Consider the following 26,495-nt stretch of genomic DNA (forward strand, 5'->3'; position numbering starts at 1 on the left):
CTATGCATAGTGCAATATATAAAAAAAATCTTTTCTAAACAAAATTACCATCAAATTATAGATGCATCTAACCATCCATTTATTCAGCTGTGTGGATACATAGATGGACCCTGTCTCTGTAATTATTGAATAATGGCAGTCATTAGTTAATTTATTCAAAGGCCATTTCTAGCAATGCAAATGCCATGTGTAATTTTCCCCAATATGAATCGTACAATTCAAAAGGTCAGGAAGATGTAAAAAATAGACAGTTACTAGCCCTTGTTTCCTCTCCTTAAATGTTGTCTCAGTTAGGCTTCTTAAAATAACTAATTCTTCTGGAAAACTTATTGAGGTTATATGTTGAAGGTGTTCTGATCTGAGGTATCTGTAAGAGCTGATATTTACAAAGGATTGTGCTTACAATGTAATTCTGTGTTACGGTTGCTTTCCTACTGATTTGAGTAGGAACCAGAAACACTTAATCTCTGTCTTTCACATAAAACATTGTTCAGTCACCTGTCATCAGAAAGGAGTGGTGTCATGAAAATTCCTGGAGTGCTGAGGAAACTGAGCAAAATATCTTGGTTCAACACTTTTTCAAATTCTGGTTTCTCTGTTCTGTCTTCATAAAGTAACTTCATTGCTATCATGTACAGGCTGAATAGTCCTCCTGCTTTACAAATGAATGGTTAAAAAAGTTAGAGAAACTGCAGTGTGTCTTGCTATCCTTAATTCTTACTCCAGTGGCTAATATCTGTAAAGTTCAGATCTTGGTCCCAAATTCAGTTCTGCACCAGACTATAGCAAATTTGTGTAGAGTTCTTCATGCAGTGGGATCTGAGATAGCCTACTGACAGTGGTCCTTTTATTGCTGGAATAATTTCATGTCATTTGAGTAGCATTTTGGATAGTTATAAAGCTGTTTTAGGGATTATAATGTTTATTCCTGATTATACTACAAATACATCAAATGCCAAGTATTCATCAGAAATGAAAATGTACTGATCTCTCCAGGGATATTTAATATCAGCATTAGACGAGTAGGGATTTAAGTGGACTATAACATAGTTTTAAATTGGTGGAATAAAATCAATCTATAGCTTTTGCCGTATTGGCAGTCTTAGACTGGATTCAGTTTTGCAAGATAATTTACCCAAATATTTTCTTCTGCAGAAGTCCTGCTCCTCCAACTTTAATTACTGACTTCTGTCGAGTCTCCCACTGCCAGAAAAATCTCATAATTCTTGTCCATTCTGCTCCTCCTGCACCCTGTGTTGAAGACACTTGTAGTCTAACAATTTTATGTCTGTAAGAAATAGGAATATTCCTGCTCTTCTTTCAGTAAGCATGGTTGATGTTGGGAGAATTTTATGTATTTTTATTTTTTTTTAATCCTAGTTGTCAAGTCCTACAAGTCCTATGTTTCATTGTTCACAAATAATTTGTATGACACATCTGGTGTCATGCTTCCTACTAGGCATTGTCCTATAATCCCTCAGGATTAGATGTACATGTGGACTCCATCACCCATGTTTTTGCTCGATTCTTCTATATGTCAGAAATGACCTGGATTAGGCAAGGATTTGAAAATGGTGATGAAGGGAAACAAAGAAAGCAAAAAGCGTGAAAGAGCTGTTAAAAATATATGAAAGTGTACAGATAGGAGGAAGAATCAATGGAGTTATATATAAGCAAATCACACTTAAATATACCTTGTCCACCATTGCTTTGTGTCCAATTCATGGAGACTCAAGTAGTTTCAGAAAGACATCACCAGAGAAATAGATCTACATAATCAAATAATGTCTGCAATTCAATTGGTGCTATTTTTAATAAAATATTTTTAAAGGGTGGCATGCCTTACTTGTGTTCAGATCATCCTGACTGAAGTTTCTTGCATAACTTAATGAAGGAAAACTTATTATCAGAATAAATAAGCACTTTGGTTCTCAGAAAACCCCAGCAGATGAGTGATATGGGCAGGTAATAACAAAAAAAAACGCAGTTTTCCTACTACTGGTATGTTCATAGAAATGTAGAATTGAAGAATTGAGACTGTTTTAGGAGAATATTTAGTTACGTGTTTCTTCTAAATAAATTGATCTCCAGTTCTGTTTAACTGAAGTTACTTTTTTCATTCTGCAAAAGGTATGCATAGCTTTTCTATATTTTTAAACAATTAAGAACTTTGACAGCTGACTTGTAATCTAATCTTGTATAATATCTTTACTGTTATGATTTTGTTACCCTTCCTTCAACAGGAATATCAATCTCAAAACAGAAGGAATTCATACTCATTAATACTTTTATTGCACTGGAATAATGCAATGGACATGTATACAGGGTGTTCATTGAAACTAATTTGCCATAGTGTTGTTAGGTAATATAGTTTTCTTTGCATGTAAGTGTGAAAACTATTTTGGTACCATTTTGGAAGATAGATCATATGGGTCACTGGTATTCTTTGTTATTGCATCAGCCCACCCTTTCTAGAGGCATTTGTGTCAGTCACTCTTATAAACCTCTCCTTGGGACTTTATAACTCATTATTACACTTCAATCCACCAAAGCTGTTAATGTCTCAGTGGAAAATCCTTCTCTTGCCTTTCCTTGAATATCTTGCATTTGAGCATCTTTTACCTACTGGAACATGAACAGGGGAAGAAAGGAAGACACCTGCTGTGCCTGCCTTCCTGGAGGCCTGAGTATGTCTGCCAGAGAAGCATCTGAAGATGTACTAAGTTAATTTTATAGACAACCTCTGCTCCTGTTAAATTAAGTTTTGTTAGCTGTTCACATGTCCATACACCTTTTGCTTCAATCTGCCATCTTCTCAGTTACCTTTTATTAATTTTTTAGGAGGCTTTTGGACACTGAGGATGAGCTCTCTGACATCCAGTCAGATTCTGTCCCACTGGAAGTACGGGACTGGTTAGCTTCTACATTCACGAGGGAAATGGGAATAGTGAAGAGGAGACCTGAAGAAAAGCCCAAATTCCGAAGCATTGTGCATGCTGTACAGGCTGGGATTTTTGTAGAAAGGTGAGAGCTATTTTTTCATTACAGCAAGCATTGCATTTGACCACAGTGTCTGTTTGTTGTTGAAGCTCCCATAAAATGGTGGGAGAAGCCTGAAGCAAATCTTTGAGGTGGATTTTAGGTTCAACTTCCGTAACCTTTGTATTTTTATATACAGAAATCCAGATGAGACCTCTACTTTTGTAACAAAATCTTCTGGATTTTGGAAAATTCTGGGGTAAACATTATAGCTTGGAAATTTCTATATGAAAATGTACCAAAGACTGCATGGACATAAAACAGTAATACCCCAGGAGAAGAGTTTTTCTCAGAAGTTCGTCGTCTTTGGGATCAGATCCTCAAATAGCTTATTGTTGTTTCACATATTATGAAAGATAATTTTTAATGGAATTCTATGGCTGAATATTTTATTTCTTCTTTTAGGATGTACCGTAGAACTTCTAGCATGGTTGGTTTGGCTTACCCAGCAGAAGTGATTGTAACATTTAAGGTGAAAAAAGTTTAATTGTTGTGGAATTTGGATGTATTAGTACTTATTTTTAGTGTCTTTTAGGGTGAAATTAATGCATTTTTTTCTACTGAACATACCCTAGCCGTATTTACTACTGCAGAACTGAACAAAGAAAACAGAGAACTTTAATAGTTACAAATTCACAAATAACATATGATTCTGTTTATTGTTTCACTGTTTAGTTGTGATTTAATTTAACGATGTTATTAGAGCATTAGGACAAAATCATATAGAAAGTTTTATAAAAATGTCAGAGCCATGATTGTATCAGCTCCCAGTAGTATGGTTATCAGTGTCTCAGCAGCATTTTTTTCCTTTTTGGAAAGAAAAAGGGGAAGTAGTATGGGGACAGAGCTAACAAAAGAAGCTGCAGCTTATGGAACAAGTATAGTATTTCTGTGAATTAAAAGGCATCACTATAGTTTACCTAAAAGTCAATCTCTTATTTGAGATTCCTATGGCTACGGCAAGTTCCTATGGCTTCGTATGCAATATAGAACAATATGTTCTGAGAAAGGATGCGGTACCTCATGTTTTTTCCTAACAGCCTGAAAGTAGTGTATTATTCACAAATTGCTATATGGCTATATTGTTAATGACCTTGCATAATAGCATATTTCAAGGACAGACATTCACATTAGCTTCATCAGGTTCTACAGAAAATTTTTATTCAGATTGTTAAATGTAAAAGATTAAGGCTTTTGATTTGAAGCATAGAAAGTTGCATAGGTCATGTTATGAGTATTTTATTCATAATCATCACAACTATTTTCATCATTAATATTGAAATTATCATCAATGTGTTATCAACAGAAAGAGTTCAAAAGACTTGGACAATAAAAAAAAATAAAATTGACACCCCCCCAAAAAAAAAAACACAACAAAAACTCCAAAACCACAAAATATCTAAATATTTTTTCCAGTGATGAGCTGGAAAACTATTTAAACAGATAGAAACTTCATTTTTTTCCCCCCTCATTTACAGGATGTTGACAAATGGTCTTTTGACGTATTTGCCCTAAATGAAGCAAGTGGAGAGCACAGTCTGAAATTTATGATGTATGAGCTGTTTACTCGATACGACCTTTTGAGCCGTTTCAAGGTCAGAATCTATTTACTAATAAAAATACGTATACAAAAATAAGTATGTCAAATTTAAAATATAAGAAAGCTAGGATATATTTGAAATGGTATTTTATTGTACAATGCAGTGCAGAATTTTGTAGAATATGGCAATTGGAAGACCATAATATGCCAACAGCTCCACTGAATGAAACTTCACCCAGAGCAGGCAAATGTTTCTGCAGCCCAAGAAATTGAATGCTATGTAGACCCATGTCAAGTCAGTTTGGGATGGGATGTTGCTATTGAGCAGTTAAATGCCTTAAGCATTAAACAGATTAAATAGATGGAAGAAAGATTCCTAATAAGGCAGAAAACTGTAGTTAGTCCTACATACTCTATTCATAGCCTAGTTCATAGTGTGTTGGTCAAAACTGTTCAGAGGTTTCAGCTGAACCTTCCTCTCCAAACCAACTTTGATGATACATATAGAGAAGGCTGCTTTTAGATAGTGTTTGCAGGGTGTTGCAATACGATATGGAATATTTATAACCAGCTTTGAAAGGCTGAGATTAAAAACCGGGTCAAGTGTCAAATTTATCACTATGATAGTGCTGAACTAAAGTCTCAATAGAGTTCAAAACCTCTCCACAGCAAAATTTTGCACCCTTTGAAGAGGCTGGCACATTTTGAAGTTGGTTTGAATAATGACTTAACCAATAACACAAACTTACCTTTTTTCAGGAGTGCTCTGGGTGCTTGAAGTCAGAACCACATCAGGGCCACCATTAACAGCACAGTCAGAAAGTACACAATGTTATTGGCTCGGTGGGCTTAAACCCATTCTCAATCCCACTGTTTACCTTGCACGGCTTTTAAATAATAATAATAAAAAATATTTAAATAAAGAAAAATCTTAAATAATAAGTTAAAAAATCTTAAGGAAAATATCATTTCATTATATGGGGAAAAATAGTGATAGATAGTACTTGCACTTCATACATTGCTTGGAGGAAGCAGGAGAGAGGGAATGAAGACTCAGATTCAAGGAAAACTTGTCTCAGGCAATGTAATGCTGATGAAGAAAAAGAAATAATCTTATTGTTTGGCTGCTATCTGTTATACCTTTCTTATATGAGCAATCCATGCATACAGACAGAAACCTCTAAAAAAACTATTTGATTGATAGGTCTAAAGTCTCTTGTACACTAACCACCTGCTGTGCATGGTGTATGTAGTAGGATGTAACATCTACAAGAATTGGATGAAGACTTCCAGAAGCATATTAGATTTTAGACCTTTACATTTTAAATTATTCTTTTCTTATTTATTAACTAAATTATATGATGTACTTATTTGTGGTTTATTTATTGCACGATTAACTTTGCATCTGTTGCAAGAAAAAATATTAATTTTAATTTTTGCTTCCCTCCTCCAGATCCCTGTTCCCAATCTTATTACATTTGCTGAAGCTCTTGAGGTTGGTTATAGCAAATACAAAAATCCATATCACAATTTGATCCATGCAGCTGATGTTACTCAAACTGTGCATTACATAATGATTCACACTGGTATCATGGTAAGAAATAGTATGACGTTCAATTTACTTCTTTTTGCAGAGTCTCTGATGTTTTGGATAAATGTATATGTGTGTTTTCAGTAAAAAGCTCCCTCGAAAATTATGCAGAGAGATTCCAAACTACCGTTCAGACTGTGAACTTCATGTCATTTTAACAGTTTTTCCAGCTTGGAAATCTCCTGATGCAGAGGAAAAAAGGGAAAAAAAATCTTAAAACGTTTTCATTTTTCATTGCCTGGGCTTGTGCATTGTGTATCATACTGAAAGAGGTACATTTGTAGGAGTGAGAATGTGAGAATTTTTGCTTCTACATTGGAGCCTGGGAGGTGTGATCAGGCAAGGAAACTAGTATTTGCTGAGGTCTTGGCCATTGAAAAGTATATTGAATCAGTGCAGCCTTACTCAAACACTCTGCAGCTGCTTTTTCTTTAAATTTATAACCTTATTTAGGACTGCCTTTACATACTGTATGTGCCTATATTGTTTTGCATTACTGCAATATCTCAGTATTCTTTAGTAATTATTTGGGAATCTGAAGTGAATCTGTGCAAGCATTTTTATTCTAAGCACTTATCTTTCACTTAATACGAGTAGTGGGAGGTTCTTCACTATCAGTTTGCTCAAAAAAAGTAAACATTGACTGAAAGAAAATGGACATTTCTGTTATGTTCTTTTGATGATTTGTCTTCGCTATGGGTATAACAATTTTTTCTTAAAAACAAACAAAAAAACAACAACAAAGCAAAACAAAAAAAAAAAAGTGGCAAGTGATAGCATCTGATTTCTATTTGCATAGCCACAAAACAATTCCATTAGACCTTTAGAAAGAAAAATTTTCAGGCTGAGTTTAAGTGTTTGTGCTCCAGTATATAGACAATAAATGAAAATCATTCACTTATGTTCAGCCTTTTCTCACTGAAAGCTTTGCCATTGGCTTCAGCAGAGGCAAGAAATTCCTAGGCATTGCAAGAATTCTATAGCATAAAGGAAGCTTTTTACTTCTAAGCATGAAGGTTTTCAAGCTACGTATTAATAGAAGTGCTACTTATAGAGTGAAGTCTGTAGTCTTCACCAGCCAAGATTGTCTTCAACCTTGAAAAATTTTCTTGAGAAAGACTTCTATATGAGACTGAAGAATAGGCTGGACGACTCTCTGACTCCAAACTACAGTTGTATAAGGTGTTCACCTACAGAAAACATATTTTAATAAAAAATCTTGAAGGAATCATGGTTCCTATCCTAGACTTGTCTTCTACTGTGAGATCAAGTGCAAGCATGAAGTCATGTGAGACATGTCTCTGTTGCAGGATAAACAGCTTAAAAGGGAGAAAAATCCCTTTGTTCTTCACAGATTATAAACATCCCCTTGGCCTGTGTTCCTACCCCCTTCAAAAAAGGCAGTAGTGTCCCAGATTTTCTTTGTGATGCCAGGACAAGGTTTGAATTTTATGAGCTATCCCACTCAATTTGGGATGTTTATCCATTGACTAAACAACTTTGCAACACACTTTAGGTGTCTCTGAACGCTGAATGAAGGAATCTGTTTTGTATTTGAATATCTGCTATTTCACCAGTTGCACACGAGAATGAGAAAGGTCTCTCCAACTGGCAACTTAACCTTGTAACTGCACTTTGATGTGATTTAGACAAATATTTTTAGAAAAGTATAAACTTTGCTGTTACTGTGCTGTAGAAGATCATTAATCTTGCAGTGCCTGTACAAGATATTCCTATAAAATTAGGCCAGTTTTTAAATATTCACATTTGAATTGCTGAATTATGATATTGGAAAGTTCTTGGAAAGTTATCTAACTAGGACAACACTTAGTCAAGAGTGCCTTCAAACAGATGCAATTTGCCAGGCAGAAGAAATGTTTATAGAAATCAGTGTTTGAAAGAAGGCCTAGTGATTCTGCAGCTTGCAAAGTATTTCTGCCCCAAATGTCATTTGCAGTCTGAGAACTCATCAGTATCATGCACAAATGTTCTGCTTAACGTTTTTTTTCCCTTTCTTTCCTGTTGCCTGGTTGATTACACCCTTACTGAACCTTACTCAGTAATGATTTGAAGTTGGCTTCTCAAACTATTTTTTTTTTCAGATTACTGCATTGGCTTGCAGTAGCTTTTTATTGCTACTTGCAGTAGCTTTTTTATTTCTGCTATATCATCTAATGAATTCTTGGATTTGGATGATACTCACATCAGTTTGATGCAATTGTATAACAAATTTCTGTGAGTTTTGCAGACTGGTGTGTGATTTCAAATTCTTGTGCTTTTACTGTGTCTTTTCAGAACTGGTACTGACTCCCAAATCTTGCAAAGAATTGCTGTCATGCTTGTTGAGTTCTGAAAGACATACAGAAGCAAATGTTAGAAAAAGGTTTTAGAAAATCCTTTTTAAGACTCCTCTTGAGGAGGTCATACATTTTGTATCTTTTATGGGCACCTGGAATAGAGCCATATTTGGCCATTTGCCAAAATGCTTGGCTGTTCAGAACTTATCCTTTTCCACAAGCCTGTAAAAAGATTTCAGTGAAGAATAGCACATTTTCAGAGTCTCATTTAAAGAAATAAAATGTTCATTATATTTTCCAGAAGATATTGGCTGTCTATCTTAAGAAAAAAGATTCAGACACTTCAGATGTGTGTTAGAAAGTTAGATATCACAGATGGCAGACAATCTATTAACCTCCCCAAGAGTTTAAATCCCAGATGATACAACTAAAATATATATCTTAAGCTAGCATTTATGAAGTCTTCATCTTTATAAAGATTCAAGAATCCAAGTCTCAGGGAATACATCTTGTAAAGAACTTTTGAGTCATCGATCATCTTCCCACCATCCCTTTTCTCCTCCCACGTACCTGTATTGCTCAAATGAAAGGAAAAAAATGTCTTTACTGTCAACAAGTGTATTGTCAGACTCCTGTTCTTACTCATTTTTTAATCCACTGTTGTTTAAAAAAATAGTTTGAACCAGAGTTCATGAAAAGTTGAAATGCATCTATTTAGTTATAAGAAATTTATAGTACTGCAAAACATTTCTCAATAGAAGAGATCTTTTCCAAGAGTTGTTACACCTGTATCACACAGTATCTTCCAGGAGGGAAGTAGATTCCAGCTCTTTGGAGTCTGTCAGACTTCCAGATACAAGAGACTGCTTTTCCCTCTCTCTCTGAAGAAACAATTCTTAATTTTCTCTCTAAGAGCTTTCTCCTGCTTCCTTAGGCATCCTTTAGCTAAATAGTTCTCTGATTTGCAGATTTTAATACTAATCTGAATTTTGACTGTACTGCTACAGTGTCTAGAATACTTGCCTTTGTATAATATGGTATGAAAATTCTGTATAATCTATAGATACTGTTTTTAAGAAGCACTAGACTTATAAATGAACTATCTAGCAACTTAAAAAAAAAAGAGCTTTGAAAAGGCATCTGAAAGAAAATGTTTATGTTTAGCTTCAGTTACTAATAATTTCTGGGTTTCTATTCTGTTTGGTATGTTGAAAACAGTGTGAAAGCCAGGAGCAGTCATGGCCCGATTTCTTATGACACACAATACTATGAAGGTCATCTTTTCCATTTTTAGAACTGCTTACAGTACATTCTCATTCCTCCATTGTGACCTTTTTAAATCTATACAGCTTCACCAACAGCCAGCACTACTTGTTCCTCAGCTATCTTATTTGGTGTCTGAATGACCTATTTCATTGTTCTCACACAACTTAGGAATTTTGATGTTTTTCTTTCTTCTTTGAAAAATTGGTACAACTTCTGGCATCTTATACATCTCATATGCATTCATATACATATATGTGCCTATATGAGTGCCTAAGGATGAAGATCATTCTTAGATCTTATAGTACAGAAGCTTACTTCTACACTGAAAAAAGTCTGAAATATATGTGAAAATGCTTAACTGGCATTTGACTTAATCAGTCCTATGATTGCAGGGTTAATTTTCATACGATGCTTCTACCCCCATTTTTAGATGGAGTACATTTTCTCCTTGAGCTTGGTTTCTCAGTAATAAAATAGAACTTGAAAGAAAAAATAACAAAGATGATTTCACAAGAAGATCAATACAGGACATTCTCAATTAGCAAGATGTATAAAAGTGCATAAAACTCTAGGGTCTGTATTATTTTGTGTAGAAGATGATCCTTCTTGCCTTTTGTTCTGTGTAACTGTATACCAGCTTTGTGCACGACATTTTTACATTTCTAGTTAGCTGAATGATATGATAACACAAAGCACAATATAATTTAGAACTGAAAAAATCTCCCGTAGGCCTAATTTCTGTACTATAGTACAGGTGAAAAATAGTTAATGCTGATGTTTTACCTAGAAAGTATTGTGAACTTTATATATTTTTCACTAAAAGATAAATTATAACCTTAATTTTGTATCAAGTTTTTAGATGAATTTACCATAATTTGGCAAGTGCCAGATAGTGTCTAGCAGATTAGATTTTTTCTACTCAAAACAGCTGTGAAATATACCATGTAATTTTCTTAATAACTTCTTATGTATTTTGGCTGCCAATATTTACTTTGCTTGTGATCATAAAGTGTTTAACTTGGTCTTAGATAAATCCTAATAAGCACAAGGACTTATTTTATTATATAATACTTAGGTGTTATGAATCTATAGTCAACTGAAATCAGAAAAGTGTGAAGTTTAATTTAGTTGAAGGTAGTGCAAAATACTTCCAGTACTGCAGTTATCTGAATTAGGCTGTTATAGAAATTATGACTAAGATTTGTTTTTCATTTACTAGCACTGGCTCACAGAACTGGAAATTTTAGCAATGATATTTGCAGCTGCCATCCATGATTATGAACATACTGGGACCACAAATAATTTTCATATTCAGACAAGGTAAGCAAAGTGGTCCCTAAAGTATCATGTCTGGAGTTTGCTGTTGATTCATCTGAACTGTTTCATTCCTGTTACTGATACTGCCATGAGGTAGCTAGGCCATTCCTGATTTTATGAATTGAATATGCAGGGAGAAAACTTCAAGCACAGTTTTATAAATCCATACCAAGGGTCCTCTCCTAGCATGTTATGACAGGATCTGCAGTAGTTATGATAAAGAAATCCAGTTTGAAAGTCAGACTAACTGCATTCTGATGTAGGCATAGCATGTCATATCCTCTGGTCCAGAACAACAGCATATAACTTAAAATATTTTCAGCCTATCAAAGAAAAATCACTGACCAGTCCTTTAGTGGGTGATAAGTGGTACACCTGATACTAACCCTAGTACTAAGTGTCTTATCGTTTATTGTTTTCACACTCTAGACTGTACTTTGTTTTCAGTATCCTCAGTTGCAATCCACTTTACACGCTCTTCAAAATAAATAAATAAATAAATAAATACATATATAAATAAATACAGTAAAACACTGGTATAGTCTAACAAAACATCTCTATTGTCAAGAAATATTACTACTTTGAACAGAAGTATCCTTGCACTCACCTATACAGAAAAGGCCCAATGCTTAAGGTTAAATTAAATCCAGAACGTACTTAGGTCCTGGGATATGCCCTTCAATAATCAAAAAAATATAGATCTGCAGCTAAAATAAAGGCATAATTCTTTTCTTCCTCAGCATAGTCTTTCTAAAAATAAACTTCATTTTGTAGTTCCAAGTTTATTTTACTTTTCTATTTTTGTCTTTAATATTTTGCTCTGAAGTATTGCAAAAGTGGAAAAATGAATTATGCTGTTTGACTTTTACTTGGACATACTTACAAGCAGGTATTTGTTTTGTCATGGAGCTCATTCTTTGCTCTTAGTAGAATTGGCCCTGATGTGACATCCCAGGGCATGATTCCAGGTTTCTTTTGCCTGCAAAACGCTGAGGAAATGGCTGTCATAGTCATATAAAATACCAATACTGATTAAAATTTGACATAATTAGCTAAGTGGGCCAAAGTGTGCTTCAAAAATGTATGTGATTGGCAAATCATTATTCTTCCCATGAATTATGGACATAAACATATTCATCATTTAGGTAGGATATGGTTTGTTCCTTCTAAGTAAACTTTCTAGTCCTATTTTAATTTTCAGGTTTCTTGGTACCTTATCATACATGTGGGTGGTTACACCAAATATATACTCCCTAGAACAAGGGATTGAACCTTATTAATATCATCATAGCTGCACTGCTAAATCAATGCACTTCTCTTCTAGTACAGACTGTTCAGTTGACCAAACAGAGGTACTTGGGAACAATTTTATCAGAAGAGATGTATAGCAGAGAAGGGAGACCCAAAGAGGCCTAACAAGTTGGGTAAAGGTCTTAATACAATAAGTTCCCGAAGAATTATTGAAGTCTGAAATCTGATAAATCTGTACCACATCAAAATTCCTGAAGAATCTGTATGTAATGTTGGTATTTTAAGCTAGGCTCTATTTAGGAAGGAAAGGATATGGTTGATGGTGCTAACTTTTAAGGTAACAGTCTGGCTTTAGAAAGCACTTATACGCAATCAAAAATTCAGCTTTGCATTTCTGCTATTCCTTTGTTATGACGCTCAAGTTTGGGCTGTTTTTTTGACAAAATATGGCATCCTTTTATAACATATGAAATTGAAGTTTTAAAACATTTTAATATTTACAGCTCTTTCTGATTATGAGCAGCATGAGCCAAAGCACTTCATTCTCAGAATAGAGGTGGTAACTTCCTAATATCCATTCTATTTGTAGACCCTCTCTCGTGAATGTGTTGCATTTTAAATGGTTGTATTGCCAAAGAGTTTTTCTGAGTAGCCTAATTAGAGCATTTCTGTTGCTCTATGATCCAGTCTACTGTCAAGAAGCTTTAGGTTTGCCTCACAGTATTTTTTTGTCACAGTTTTATTAGATAAATAGAATGTTATCCATTTAAAACTATGACTTTCCTACAAACAATATATATGATGGTAATAAGGATAAATTGTTATACATCTAGTATGGAAAACTTATCAGTATTTGACAGAAAAAATAAACATTGTTGAATATATATATATATACATATATATATGTCTATATACTCAATAGTTCTCATAGAGAATAATATCCTACCTTCTCCAGTGCTATCATTGGAATGCTGTTGAAAATCATGCCTTTTTTTTTTTTTTTCTGTCTTTTAACACTAGGTCAGATGTTGCAATATTGTACAATGATCGTTCTGTTCTTGAAAATCATCATGTAAGTGCTGCTTATAGACTCATGCAAGAAGAAGAGATGAACATTCTGGCAAATTTAACCAAAGATGACTGGAGGTAAGTCATCTTCTGACATTCAGACATAATTCCAATGTTTATAAATAGTAAAAACTCCAGGCCTTCTCTATGGAGTCTATTTTAAGAGTTCAAATTACAGGAAAAACTCTTGGCACTGGAGGAAGTAATGGATATTTAGAGCTTAGAGAAATCTGCTGTGGTGTAAAGAAGTACTGTTTGGAAGATGCCAAATAGTTTTCTTAGTGAGGTTGTGCTTTTATGAGGCACAGTGTTGGAGTGTGTGGACAAAGTCTCTGATGAGATAGTTCTTCAGCAAAACCTCAGAGCTGCCCCTCTTGAGGTAGGTTATCTTTGTCTAACAGTGCGTTAAAACCCCATTGCAGAGTCACACTCTACTGCCAGTCTGATCACTACTGCCTGTGGGATTTCTGTTGTGTAATGTGGCACAGCATAGTCATATCTTCGTTAAGCATTAAAAAATGAGATATATGGAAAGTCCCAAAATAATAAAGTAAAGGTCCAGAAGCACCATGGAATTCTTACTTTTTTTTTTTTCTTCTTCTTAATGTACTTCCTGAAGAAAATTTCACCAGCTGAAAGAGTAAGGATCATAACTGACATATCACAAATACCAAGATATGTAAGAACAAAATGAGCAAGTGCTAGAGTTTTTTCTCAGCTATTAAAAGAGGCTTGTTTGTATAGCATAGAGAACACTACATATAGCCCTTAAACATGAGTCTTCTGTGTGTTTCTGTAGACATAGCTATTATCATTTAGAGATCCTAAAAATAACTTTTAAAAGGTGGACTGTGAATCCAGCCAGAGATGTTCTGCTTCCAAGAGGTTCTGCCACAGTAAATGATGCCACCATAAATAACAGAGCTATACTTTACTTCATTTATATTTTTACAAAACTCTACAATTATAAGAATACATCAATATCACAACACATTTTGGCATAGTGTATATTTACAGATAAAGGACTGATTTACGTGGTAGAATTACATGATTTTACTTATCTATGTGATTAGTACATCCCTAAACAAAGACATTATTGAATGTAAGTTGGCTGATCCTTTTGGCTTTCAGTTCATTATTTTCTGTAGGTGCTCCAATATGCTTGATATTAAAGAATTTTTAATTTTTTAATTTAGTAAAAAGTGAAAGGAGAAACATACACTTTTTCATTCTCATAAAGGATTTCTTCTCAGAGGATACTCATTTGGATTTAGTTATCATAAAATTTGTATTGTAAATTTAGTTCTGGAGAAAGATCTCTGGAAGTAAATTGTAAACTTCTGCAATAATACTCATATACAGCCAGATTTTCAATGTCAACATTAGAAAGAATCTTGATCTGCTGGGACCTGTTTTCTGGACCATTTGCTCTTCTATTGCATTTCTTTTCTCCATGTTTTTTGAACATGTGATGGTATACCATGTTTCTTTAGAAGTTACTCAATCACAGACTAAATGCTTTTCAATCTCCTCTCACTGTAACCCAGTTTGAATTTACTGGGGGATTTTGTTTTAGCGTTGTGAATTTTGATGGATTACAGTGGCCGCACACTATTATATTCAGCCAATTTGAAGTTGGTGGGTTTGAAATTAATAGAGAGTAGAATTTCTGGTCCAACGTGTGGGGCTATTCAGTACAATTTAGAATAAATTTATGAAACCTGATTAATAAGCTCAAGCAGCTACACTAGGACACACAGTTCCATGTTCTGTTACTTAGACATTTAGAATCTGTACTTTCAATGAAACACATAACTTCCAAAGTGCCAGTCCGAGAACATGTGCAACCTGTAGAAGTCTGATGCTTTAGATGGTCAGTCATGGAAATCATGATTTCTTGGTATTTATTTCTAATTTTCAAAACTATTTCCATTACCCTGTCATCAGATACAATTGTTTGTTGGTGCAATGAAAGAAGCTCCTCAATTTCTAATTATTTAGAGAGTGAACTTCTTGGATCTACATTGAAATTCATAGAATCATTAAGGTTGGAAAGACCTCCAAGATCATCTGTTCCAACCGTACCCCTACCACCAATATCACCCACTAAACCATGTCCCTAAGCACCATGTCCAACTTTTCCTTAAGCACCCCTGAGGACGGTGACTAAGCTACTAGACTAACAGTTTTGAAATTTGCACTGAATCATATTGGCAGTAAATTAAAATGATAATTTGTTCAACTTTTTAATGTACTTCCTGGCACTAATTAATTTCTTGACCACTGTCCGATCTGTTTTTTGAGTTGCAGTGAATTCTTTTTTTTTTTTTTTCCAATTAATACCCCTGCTTATTTAAACTGTAGCTTTGCTAATTATTTCAACAAGATGAAGCAAAATGACTAGGAATGACTTTATAGTATTACACTTTCTTTTCTACATATTAACATTAAGATAAATGAACTAATAAACTGTCAGCTTCAGTTAAGTTTAAAACACAGAATTTGGGTATGAACAGAGAAACACTGCCAGCATCCTAATGAGGATGCCCTTTGTGGATAACGCATGTGACATTCGTAGTCATTTCTCACTCTTTTCTCAATTCTGAAAATATGTTCCAGTTTTCCATATTAGCTTTTTTCTGTCACTTAGCCCTCCCAGGAACTAAAGAGGTATCCCTTTTTCTCCTACTTTCTCCTTTAATTTACTGGGTGCATGGTGTTTTAGCACCCTATATGTTATGTCAATGATTACAAATAGACAGGCAGTATTAAAGTCCCAAACCATTCCAGTCATAAAGTATACATTGATATTATAAATGATTATATAAAAAAGACAAAAAAAATGCATAATGAACATCATCTCTTTCACAACTGTTCTTGGGAGTCTTCTGCCTGAGGAAAGAAGGATTGCTATAACTTGCAAAATGAGCCTTAGGTCTTCAGTTCTCATCCTATCCTGTTCCTGCGGTTTTAACTCTATGATCACTAGTGCCCAACTGACTAAATGTCTTTGTCATAAACAAATCCAGGTAAAACTGGTTTCTGTTTATTGGATAACTACTTAATGGAGAAATTCATGTGTTACTCCTTATATCTTGTTATTGCAACATTATTCATGTCATTTTTTCACATAATATTTCATCTGCTACTTGTTTACAAATATCCGTAGGACATATGTTTATGGGAAGATTAAGAAAAGATGACAGAAGAGGAGATAACCATTTACTTAAGAAAAATGGATACTGAATACACAAAAGCAGTATTCTTCAAACTGTGGGCTCCCCAAAATTGCTGTGTGTTATAAATATTACAGTTACTTTTCTTGTCATAGAACAAAAGGTGGTAACACCCATGCATCATTTTGCTGTGGTAGCATGAGCTATATTATCATGATACCTTTAGCTGTGGACTGCCTAATGAAGTAGGCAGAGATTTCTCTACGGGAGTTCTGTCTGAGATTGGCTGAGGTCTCCTTCAATATGGAAGTTGAGAGGGTCTTTTTCCCTGGGTGACAGTTAAGGAATGGTTTGATTCCAAGAGTAACCTTCTGTGCAATGGTAGTACACTGAGCCCTCTTGGATCTAGTGAAACTTTAGTTAAATGTTTCTCTACCAGTTCTGTATTTTCTGTCTCTCTGTTAATGATGGATGAGAGTGCAGGTAGAAAAATCTTTGCATACTGTAGGTAGGAGAGCTTCTCCTTGCTATTTAGCAGTTTTAGTGGCCTGAAATCTTCAGTAGTGTGTGAAAAGGACAGTAAATTGTTTTATTCTTCTTCAGGTGACAGATGTAATAATTTGGGTTTGTCACTTGCCATGACAGTGTGAATCTACCAGAAGCTGCATTTTGCTTGTGTATGTGTCTTATGTGATGGGAGTGGGCATATTACTGAATACTCCTGAAAGAAATTTCAGAACTTGGAAAGGTAATAGGAGAATCTTCCGTAGGAATGGAAGTGATAATTATTTCAGTTTTGCAAACAGCAAGGTTTAACAATGCTGAGCCCTCAGTTTTCATGCAGTTTAGCTTTTTTTTTTTTTTTTTAAATGGATTTGGCTATGTTTGAAGGGTGCGCTTTCAAAGCATTGTGTAGAAGAAAAGGTTGGGATGCAAATTAGTCTCTCGTTATGAGGTCAGACAAGGTAAGTCATTTTCTAAACTCAGGTTGCTATAGCTGGATATTATCATTTGAGTAGAAGTGAGAGGGCTGAGTCTTTATCCAGTTATATCAAAGTAAGTCAGGAACAGCACGAAAAACAATGAGGAGTATCAGCTTAAATATGCCATTAATTTGACTCAAAAGCAGTCTTGATAGTTTATTATAAAAAAAACGTTCTAACAACCCTGAAGAAAACTACAACTTACCTCTTTTAAAATGTATTTCTTTGAAAAAAAATTGTTAAATAAATCAAAGATTGAATACAGTATAAAAGATCAGTGAGAATTACTTAAGTAGGATTCTACTGTTGTAATTGATACTCGGACATCTTAAGATAGGGGTTTGCTCATGAAGATATATGCTTCATAAACAAAGATTTAATGTGAATGAATTCTCCACCATGTGTACTCTCTAGGCCTTGTTAAAAACATACAGAGAAGCAATAGACTCCTACAAGGTCTACATACAATCCTTCTACCTTGAGAAAAGCAGAATTCTCCAAATCAGTAACAATTACTGACAAAATAAACGTACTTTCACATACTATGAAAATTAATATGCTTTCTTACGATTCATATTTTACTATTTTAATATTCACTTAAGAGAAAACTGATGGATAAGCCAAAATCTCTAGCCCTAATACCAAGATACAGATAAACTATAAATCCTGAACTTGTTTTGACTCATGTAATAGGCATTAAGGAACTTCTGAGATGAGTTGTAGTTTGACATAATATTCATATATTGGCATAATGTTCATAGCATTTCAGATGTAATACCTCTTGCTCTTTTGAGTGTTTTCAGTCTTCTTCCTAGATTTAGTGTTGTGCCTGCTTTGCACTAATATGAGGGCAGTAACAAAAGATACCCATATATTCTCCTGTGTGGTGGTGAGTCTAGAGACTGACTTTTTTTGAATACTTTACTTCTGGAAAAGAAGGAATGACTTATAATATGTTACAGAAATGCCTTTAAGTTTATATACCAGAAAAGAGGAATTCTGAACCAGTGTGACTCTGAAATAGTGATTACAGAGAACATTTTTTGAAGTACATTGCCTCTACACAATCCTTTTACAATATAATGGTCAAGTTGTTAATTATTTATTTAAATGCTTTAAAAAAGGTAATAAAAACCATGATGCTGTTTAGAAAGTTATAAATTAACAAGTACTGCTTAAAGAAATGTTCCATATGTAGAATAAATGAATTGTAATGAGTCATTTTGCTTTTAATTATTCTTAGGGAATTGCGTAGCTTGGTCATTGAGATGGTCTTGTCTACAGATATGTCGGGTCATTTTCAACAAATTAAAACAATGCGACATACTCTACAGCAGGCAGAGGGGTAGGTCATTTTCCATTCTGTTCATTATCTGTAGTCTTTAAATGAGTTCATGTACAAGAAAAGACTTCAAATAGTTGTTTTTGTTCTGAGATAATTGGAGCATGTCCTTGAATTGACAGGGTAGACAAAGCCAAAGCCATGTCTTTGATTCTACATGCGGCAGACATAAGCCATCCAGCAAAATCCTGGGAACTGCACTACCGGTGGACCATGGCCCTGATGGAAGAATTTTTTCGACAGGTGCCATTTTAAAAATCTTTAAATAAACTAGTTCAAGAAGCAATTGTTACACAATTAAGTATTTTCTTAAGTCTGATTGACAAGCATAGTCAGTAGTATATATTCCTTACTCTTAATACATACCACTGACATTAATTCAACTTTATGTGAGTGAATAAGATGAAATTGTTATAGCTCCATATCTGTTTCAGCTGATACCAGGATTTTAAGTATTGTAGCATTTTTTTCTTTCAATAATAATATAACTTGTCAAGCTGTTTTCATTCTGTAGACAGAAATTTATATATGCTTTGAGTTAAAAAGAAGCGTTGATAGGGTAGGGTGAGGGACTTGAAATAGAAAGATTCACGTTCAGAGAAGAATGCAAAGCTCTGTCTCCATTTAATATTTCAGAAAACCCTCCTATTACTTTTCCTTGCCAGTGCTTGCCATGCATACACCACATCGTTATGAAGGTTTTGCTTTCATAACAGCCTGATCCAAAACCAGAGGTTAGAGGGAATCATCCAGTTAACCCTGGATGATATATTGATGATGTTTTAGGATATATCCTAAAACAAAAATGAAGGCACACCCTTGTGAAAGTCTTTTTTATGAGATACTGAATTCAAAGAAAAAAAAACCATAGGTGTTGGTGTCACTACTGCCATTTTCTGACTCACCTCAGCAGGTGAAAAAAATTTTCTCTGAAGGGGGAACGTTCTCCCTGTAACGACTATTTTGGCCATGCACATTTTTAAAGTAACCAAAATACAGTTTAGATATTACACAATTCCTACAGTTATGCACAGCTTTTAAAAATGATTAATAGAGATAATGAAACAGTGTATGTCTCACTCATCTTGATCGTCATTATTTTGCTATATATTAACATTTTCAAATCAGGTCATGCTGGAAAAAAGGATCAGAGAATAAAAGTCAGTAAGTTAACCGGCCAGTCAGTAACCAGTCAGTCAGTAACCAGGAGGTTATTAGGTTGATCTGCCCTAGAATGTTCTTGCCTAGTTGCTAGTGGTTCTTTATACAAATTCTCAATAGGGAGCATCAGGACATCCTTGACTCTGGGGTTTGCAATGGGGAGACAGAGTGGAGAGCTGGTGCCTTACTCTAAACAAAGAATGGACTAAATTTTGTGGAAATACTGAGTAGTGTCATGAGTTTGTGTCTGTTTCTGTAAATGGAAATGATGAGGATTTTGAACTTCAGAGGAAAAAGGAAGAGCAGACTACCACAGATATATATTACTTGAAAAGGTCAGAAATGACCAACTGTAAAAACATTTCAGACACGGAGAGACAGACTAGACAGAGCCCATGGGACAGTGAGGCAATGTGTTCAGTCAAGTGGATGTAGCATTAGCAATAAACAGCATTACGCTGGTTGTTGAGTGCACAGGATCAGCTAATGTTTTAGCTATACTCTCATTAGACAAAGTAGCTGGATCACAAATAAACTGTTCAAAGCCATGAGCAGGCATTTAGCAATAGAATCAAGTCACCAAGTGTGTATTTCTGCAGCTCAGCAGTATAAAATGTGAAAGTCACTTAGACTGTAGAGGAATGTGCAAGGAATTGAATTCCCCCTTTATGGTATGGCTAAGAATAACAGCATGTGTGGAGCAGTTCCAACACATATAAAGAGTGATGAAGTAACTGTACATATAGAAATGTAGTGCAGACATGGGAGGCCTCTTGCTTCCTAGATGCTCTGGCTTGGTTATGCCTCATCTGCTCTGTTGATCTGAACACGTGTGGTGGAAATCTCTGGGATTTCCAGATCTGTGTCAGCCAAGATGAAGTAGTCCAAATGTATACAAAATCCATTAAGTCCTCCTCTTCTTTTCTAAAAATTACTTTTTCTAAAAATAGCAATTCAACTACTTCTACTGCCTTGCAGGAAAAAGCAGCAGAGCTTGATAACTACCACCAAGAAAACAATGTATTAACAGGCAGCTTTCAAAGTAGTGGGCCCTAGCAAGAAAATGAACTTTCACCTAGACAAAAATCTTTGTTAACTGTTAATCATAATTTAAATATGTGCAGGTGTTAATTTAAGGAAAAAGCCAAAGAACTTTTAAAGTTTAAAAACAACTACAGAAGGTGTGTTATAATGCCAAGGAAAATCTGAGCTATTTGTTTAAAATAGAAATACACCCACCAATCTCAAAAATTAAAAATAAGGAATATGTAGTTCAAGTCACTCAAAGAAGCACCACAGCTCTGACAACATTAGGCTCTCAGTCTGCAGAGATCCAAAAGTGCAAAAGAAAATTTGTCCAGTGAGTTCAACACCTGAGAAAAGATTTTTTTTTTCACTCTGTTGATCTTTATCTTGATTTTAAATCTTACGAGATTCTAGTAATCAATTTAGATATCAATGCTGTGTCCTTTATTACAATTTATGGCAGACTTGGTTTTATATGACACTTAAGTATTAATTATGTATTAATTATTTTAATTGAAAACATAAAAAACCATCAAATGGATTCCTCACCAGTGTGGAATTTTCTCTTTTTTAATATCTAGTTTAAGAGGAGATTGCAAAATTAATATTGCTTTAGAAATCCTATATTTACAATGGCTGGAATTGTTAGAACTACCCCATTTTATATTAAATCACAATCTGTCGCCTGCATTTACATAGAGATACCACTAACACTGCTCTTAGTAGTAACTGAACCTGTGTTCTTTTATACACTAAAGGCAAGTTATGAACACTTGGGTGTAAAATTTATTACTATTACCATAGTAATAAAAATCTCTATTTCCACATGAAACACAATCTGTGGGTTACATCTGTCATTGTGTCTGAAGTGGTTTCATTGCTATTATTAAACTAGATTTGAGAGAAGTTTAGAAATATGATGTATGATAAAAAGACTAAGGAAGGTTGATACTGCCCCCTTTATACAACAGCTTCTGATAAGATCTTTGCAAAGATGGTATATTCCTTTACCTCTGCCCTCTAAATGATCATGAAACTGCACTCTCCATGACTAACATGTAGAACCATTTTACTTGAAAGACCAAGTTTTCCTTGGTCTATAATGTCAGTGCCTCTGGAAGCCAGGTTTTTTCAGCAACACAAATTATATCTTCCTTTGAAAGATCTGTCTCCTCAGCTTTTTGCGCAACTAGACACTCTGAGCTTTTGCAGGTCGGTTGACCTACCATGCTGTAAAATGGCAATAACACTACCCTGTCTAGACTGTTTTGACAAAAAAAAAAAAAAAAAGTCTTTTCAGGTGTAAGGTGTTCAAATACTTACAGAACTAGGCTTGTACAAGTCATATTACTAATGAAATTGAACTTGTTCTTTTTTCTGTCTTCAGCAGTACAGAAGCTAGTGAGAATGAATCAGTCAGATCATGCCCTTTACCTGTGCAAATCCATTGAAAAAATTTTACACATTGAATAAACCAATGTAATAGAAGGAAACATTTAATGTTTGGTGTACTATTACATACACGCTAAATGTCTCCAATCCCATCACATCTGGGATCAGCAGGATTAAATGGTGAATACTGACAGACTTCATATAAAATGTCATTTATTTTTCTTCCCTGACAAATGTTAAATCTCATTGGCAGATGCCTTGCTCTTAATAAGAGCTTGCTCGCAATAAGTTCCTTTATATAAAATTTATATAAAAATTGTCAAATGTAAGCTATAATTTTGACTTTTACTTTTCCTGAAATTCTAAAGGTAGAGTGATTTTTCTTTTTGCCTGCAGCTTGTTTTTGTTTAAGAATATAACTGAAGAAAGTAATCTGTTGAATAAATACTAACAGTGTTCAGATTCATTTGTCTCTCTGTCCATATATTAAATATGTGCTTATAATATTAAACATTGTTGTTTGCAGGGAGACAAGGAGGCTGCTTTAGGTCTTCAGTTTTCGCCACTCTGTGACCGCAAGTCTACTTTGGTAGCTCAATCCCAAATAGGTAATGACAAGTTGTGCTTTTCTTTTTCTTGTATATGTAGGAGCATATAAAATCATACGGACCTTTCCTACACCCATTTTGAATCTTAAATGTTCCAAATCCCATCATATAGAAATTATTTCTTTGTACTGATTTGTTCACTGAACTCATGTGCCCTTAAAGCAACAATATACTGGTCTCCAAAGAATATGGGCTTATTGCAACACATGTGTTGTGAGGGAGGGATAGGAGAGGGATTTAGCAAAGTACTGGATATGTGCCCAATTTTTACTGTACACACTTCAGAGTTTGGTAGATAATATCCTCAAACAGGTTGTCTCTTGCTTAAGAACTTAAAGGTCTATCTGTGCCACAATCTGAAAACCTGGTAACGTTTTGTAGATGCATCTCAACTAAAGCTAATTCACACATCAGATGTCTGGACTGTGGAGATCTGGTGTGTCATGGTCAAGCCTCCTTGGGCTGAAAAGGACCACTATGTTCTGTTCTCATCAATTCTAATTTCATTTTGGTCAGCAGCAGGCAAAATTCAGCTTCCCATTTTCAGAAATACAGGTCTTGGCTCTCTCTACACCCATTTCCTTCAGCAATAATAATGTAATAAAAATTGGTAAAGATCACTGAGGCTATCCTAGATGCATACTGCATAGATCAGCATGTCCTACTAACAGCTGTACTTTTTATGAGTGAATACGGAACTGCTGGAGAGATTCTACAGGTGAAGGTGTCTTACCCTTGAGTTGAAGCATGTTGTACTGTCTGATCTTGTTACCTAGAATGTCCTTTATTCCATTTCACTGGGACTTGAAAGGCAATGCACTTGAGCATCTCACCTACTGCAGAAAGGAAGCTGGATCCTAGGCTGAAGCACTGCTGCTCACCTTTGTGCTGTGTTGCCTGGTTAGAGTATGAAGACTCCTGGAAATCCATTGCTAGCTCATGTTTTAGATTTTTTTATTTTTTACTTTTTTCCTCTGAAGTGTTCAGTGGTGAATAATGCTTCATTCTCTCACTGTGTCATTCCATACCTTGATGAGCACTTTAAAATGTAAAAGACATTGTTCAGAGCTGACATCTCAGAACTGTGGGATGAATGCTGTCTCCTAGGGATGTTACTTGTTCTCTTCGCTGATTTGACAGAACACTCCTACACACTGTGAAATAACACTTTACCTCCACAGAATAATAAACAGCAGTTTGAAGTATTAACTCCTTGGCAAGAAGTGTTGAATGGTAAAAGAGACAGTATGACTTCTAGCCCCTTGGCTCAACTGTGCTTCCCTTCTATTCAATAATTAATATTCATTTCAAAATGGTAGGTGTGTTCTGCAGTGCATAAAATTTACAAGAAAAAGGAATGAAAAGCTATAATTACTATCGTCTAGTTATATCTACACAGATATTCTTTTTTTTTTTTTTTTTTTAGTTTTGCTTTTTTTCCCCTCAAGATTGTACAAGTGGTATCTAGTATATTGTTAGGACTACAGTCAGAAAATCAGCCTGATATCAAGAATTTATTTTTAGTTTTGAGTGTTGTGAAATCTTTCTCTTCTTCTCCTTCAGGTTTCATTGATTTCATAGTAGAACCAACATTTTCTCTTCTTACGGACTCAATGGAGAAAATTGTTATGCCTCTTATAGAGGAAGCATCAAAATCTGAAAGTCCTGCATTTGGGACACCCGGGTATGAATACACTACTTCTTTTTTGAACTGAAATAACTAACATAATAATGCGGGTATGAATACACTGTTTCTGTTTTGAACTGACATAACTAACATAATGATGTATTTCTTGGAATTTTTATAATTATTTTAAGAGTTGGAAAAGTAACATAAATAGCTATACAGTATTGCCACCACGTGGTGCTATCTTGTATTTGCAGTATGCTATTCCTCCATTGACTGTGGACGATCATGCATAATAAAAGGCAAAAACACAATAATGAGTAGAATACACACATAAAATATAAGTTTATTTTCTACTGCATCTCTGATAGCATTTTTCCTTTGAGTATAATCTTTGTAATAGATTAATGAAGAATGAAGTTCCTAGTTCTGTTATCCTTGAGACTTTTTCAGTATAATTTTAATGTTCTTTGATTTCTGATAGACATTTGGAAGTGCAAGTGGTGAAGGCAGCTTTAGTTTTTTTCTGAGTATTTTGTTACAGAATCATTGGATGGTTTGTGTTGGAAGGGACCGTAAAGATCATCTGGTTCCAATCCCCTTGCTACGGGCAAGGACACCTCCCACTAGACCAGGTTGCCCAGGGCCTCATCCAACTTGGCCTTGAACACTTCGAGGCATGGGGCATCTACCTCTCTGGGCAACCTGTTCCACTGCCTCACCACCCTTTGTGTAAAGAATTTCTTCCTTATATCTAATCTAAATCTACCCTCTTTTAGTTTAAAGCCATTACACCTTGTTCTATCACTACACTTCCTGATAAAGATGCGGTAGGCCATTTTGCTTCTTCACATTCCCATTTTAGTATTATTTCATATATACATGGAAGCCAAAAATGAATCAATTTAAATTCCACTTGAGAGATTTAAGTACACTATTAATGAGATGCAGGTGGTTTTTTTGTTTGGTTGGTTGTTGTTTTGCCTATCAAGCTCTTGATTTTTGCACCATGATAGAAGATGTCTACAAAATAAAATAGTATGTTGTGATGTGATTACCTGTGCAAAGCCAGAATTAATTTTCATCCTAAAATTGAAATTATTCCAGAATTAATTTTCATCCTAAAACCAATATTTTTTTCTATACCTTTACATGTATCTGCATATTCACATACAAATAATCACTTTGGCCTGTACTTTACCTTACTTGTAAGGTAGCTGCAGTAGCTCGTAAGTGGTGGTTAATGCCTTTTTTTTTTCTTATTAATTTTAATAAAGTTCCGGGTATTTTAGTTTTCCATATTATTTTGAAGGGCTGGATTGTATTGCCACTGTACTACACCCTGTTTTGACTACAATTGAAAGTATTGTACCTTGAAGAGAAATTTTACCTGAAGATAAACTCATTTATCTGCCAATGTATTGTCATGTCTTGCTTTTTTCAAATGGGTCAAATAGCTATCAGATGTTTTTCCTGTGAGCCCCCAAAGATACTGATTGAAAACATAGCAAAGAAGCTGCTCCAAAATGGTTACATAAACCTTCTTTCAAGATCCAGCCTACATGTAATGTATTTCCACAACCCCCACCCTCCCCCTGGCTTTCCTGGAAAAAGGTTGGTAAGAATTATTCCCAGGTTACAGTTTCATGAGTTGCAGAAATGTCTTGTATCTTTGGCATACTTTTTGGGCATACTTTGTTGAACACTCTTATTTCTATATAGTGATTACCTGTAGGAGTTTGACTCAAACAAACTGTTAGTGTATTATTAAAAACTACCTTATTGTGCACCTAATTCATTTTTTTTTCTTT

The 26,495-nt window shown here is 34.8% G+C and overlaps 1 protein-coding gene across 9 annotated transcripts in view; it reads left to right on the forward strand.

The window, feature by feature from the left end:
• The window catches only part of PDE1A (phosphodiesterase 1A), a 183,596-nt gene that overhangs the window by 135,675 nt on the left and 21,426 nt on the right, over positions 1–26,495 (forward strand). For all 9 annotated transcript variants that reach the window (XR_007162441.2, XR_010832194.1, XR_010832196.1 and 6 more), the window contains 10 exons: positions 2,842–3,024; positions 3,445–3,511; positions 4,518–4,634; positions 6,033–6,173; positions 10,953–11,053; positions 13,322–13,447; positions 18,772–18,873; positions 18,993–19,113; positions 22,976–23,057; positions 24,621–24,741. Coding sequence is in view for 3 of the 9 variants with exons in the window: in XM_048061417.2 (XP_047917374.2) it covers positions 2,842–3,024; positions 3,445–3,511; positions 4,518–4,634; positions 6,033–6,173; positions 10,953–11,053; positions 13,322–13,447; positions 18,772–18,873; positions 18,993–19,113; positions 22,976–23,057; positions 24,621–24,741 (1,161 nt within the window). In the remaining 6 variants the exon portion in view is untranslated. The remainder of the gene's footprint in view (positions 1–2,841; positions 3,025–3,444; positions 3,512–4,517; positions 4,635–6,032; positions 6,174–10,952; positions 11,054–13,321; positions 13,448–18,771; positions 18,874–18,992; positions 19,114–22,975; positions 23,058–24,620; positions 24,742–26,495) is intronic.

Source organism: Anser cygnoides, chromosome 6 (assembly GCF_040182565.1).
Source record: "Anser cygnoides isolate HZ-2024a breed goose chromosome 6, Taihu_goose_T2T_genome, whole genome shotgun sequence".
In the NCBI taxonomy this organism is placed as follows: domain Eukaryota; kingdom Metazoa; phylum Chordata; class Aves; order Anseriformes; family Anatidae; genus Anser; species Anser cygnoides.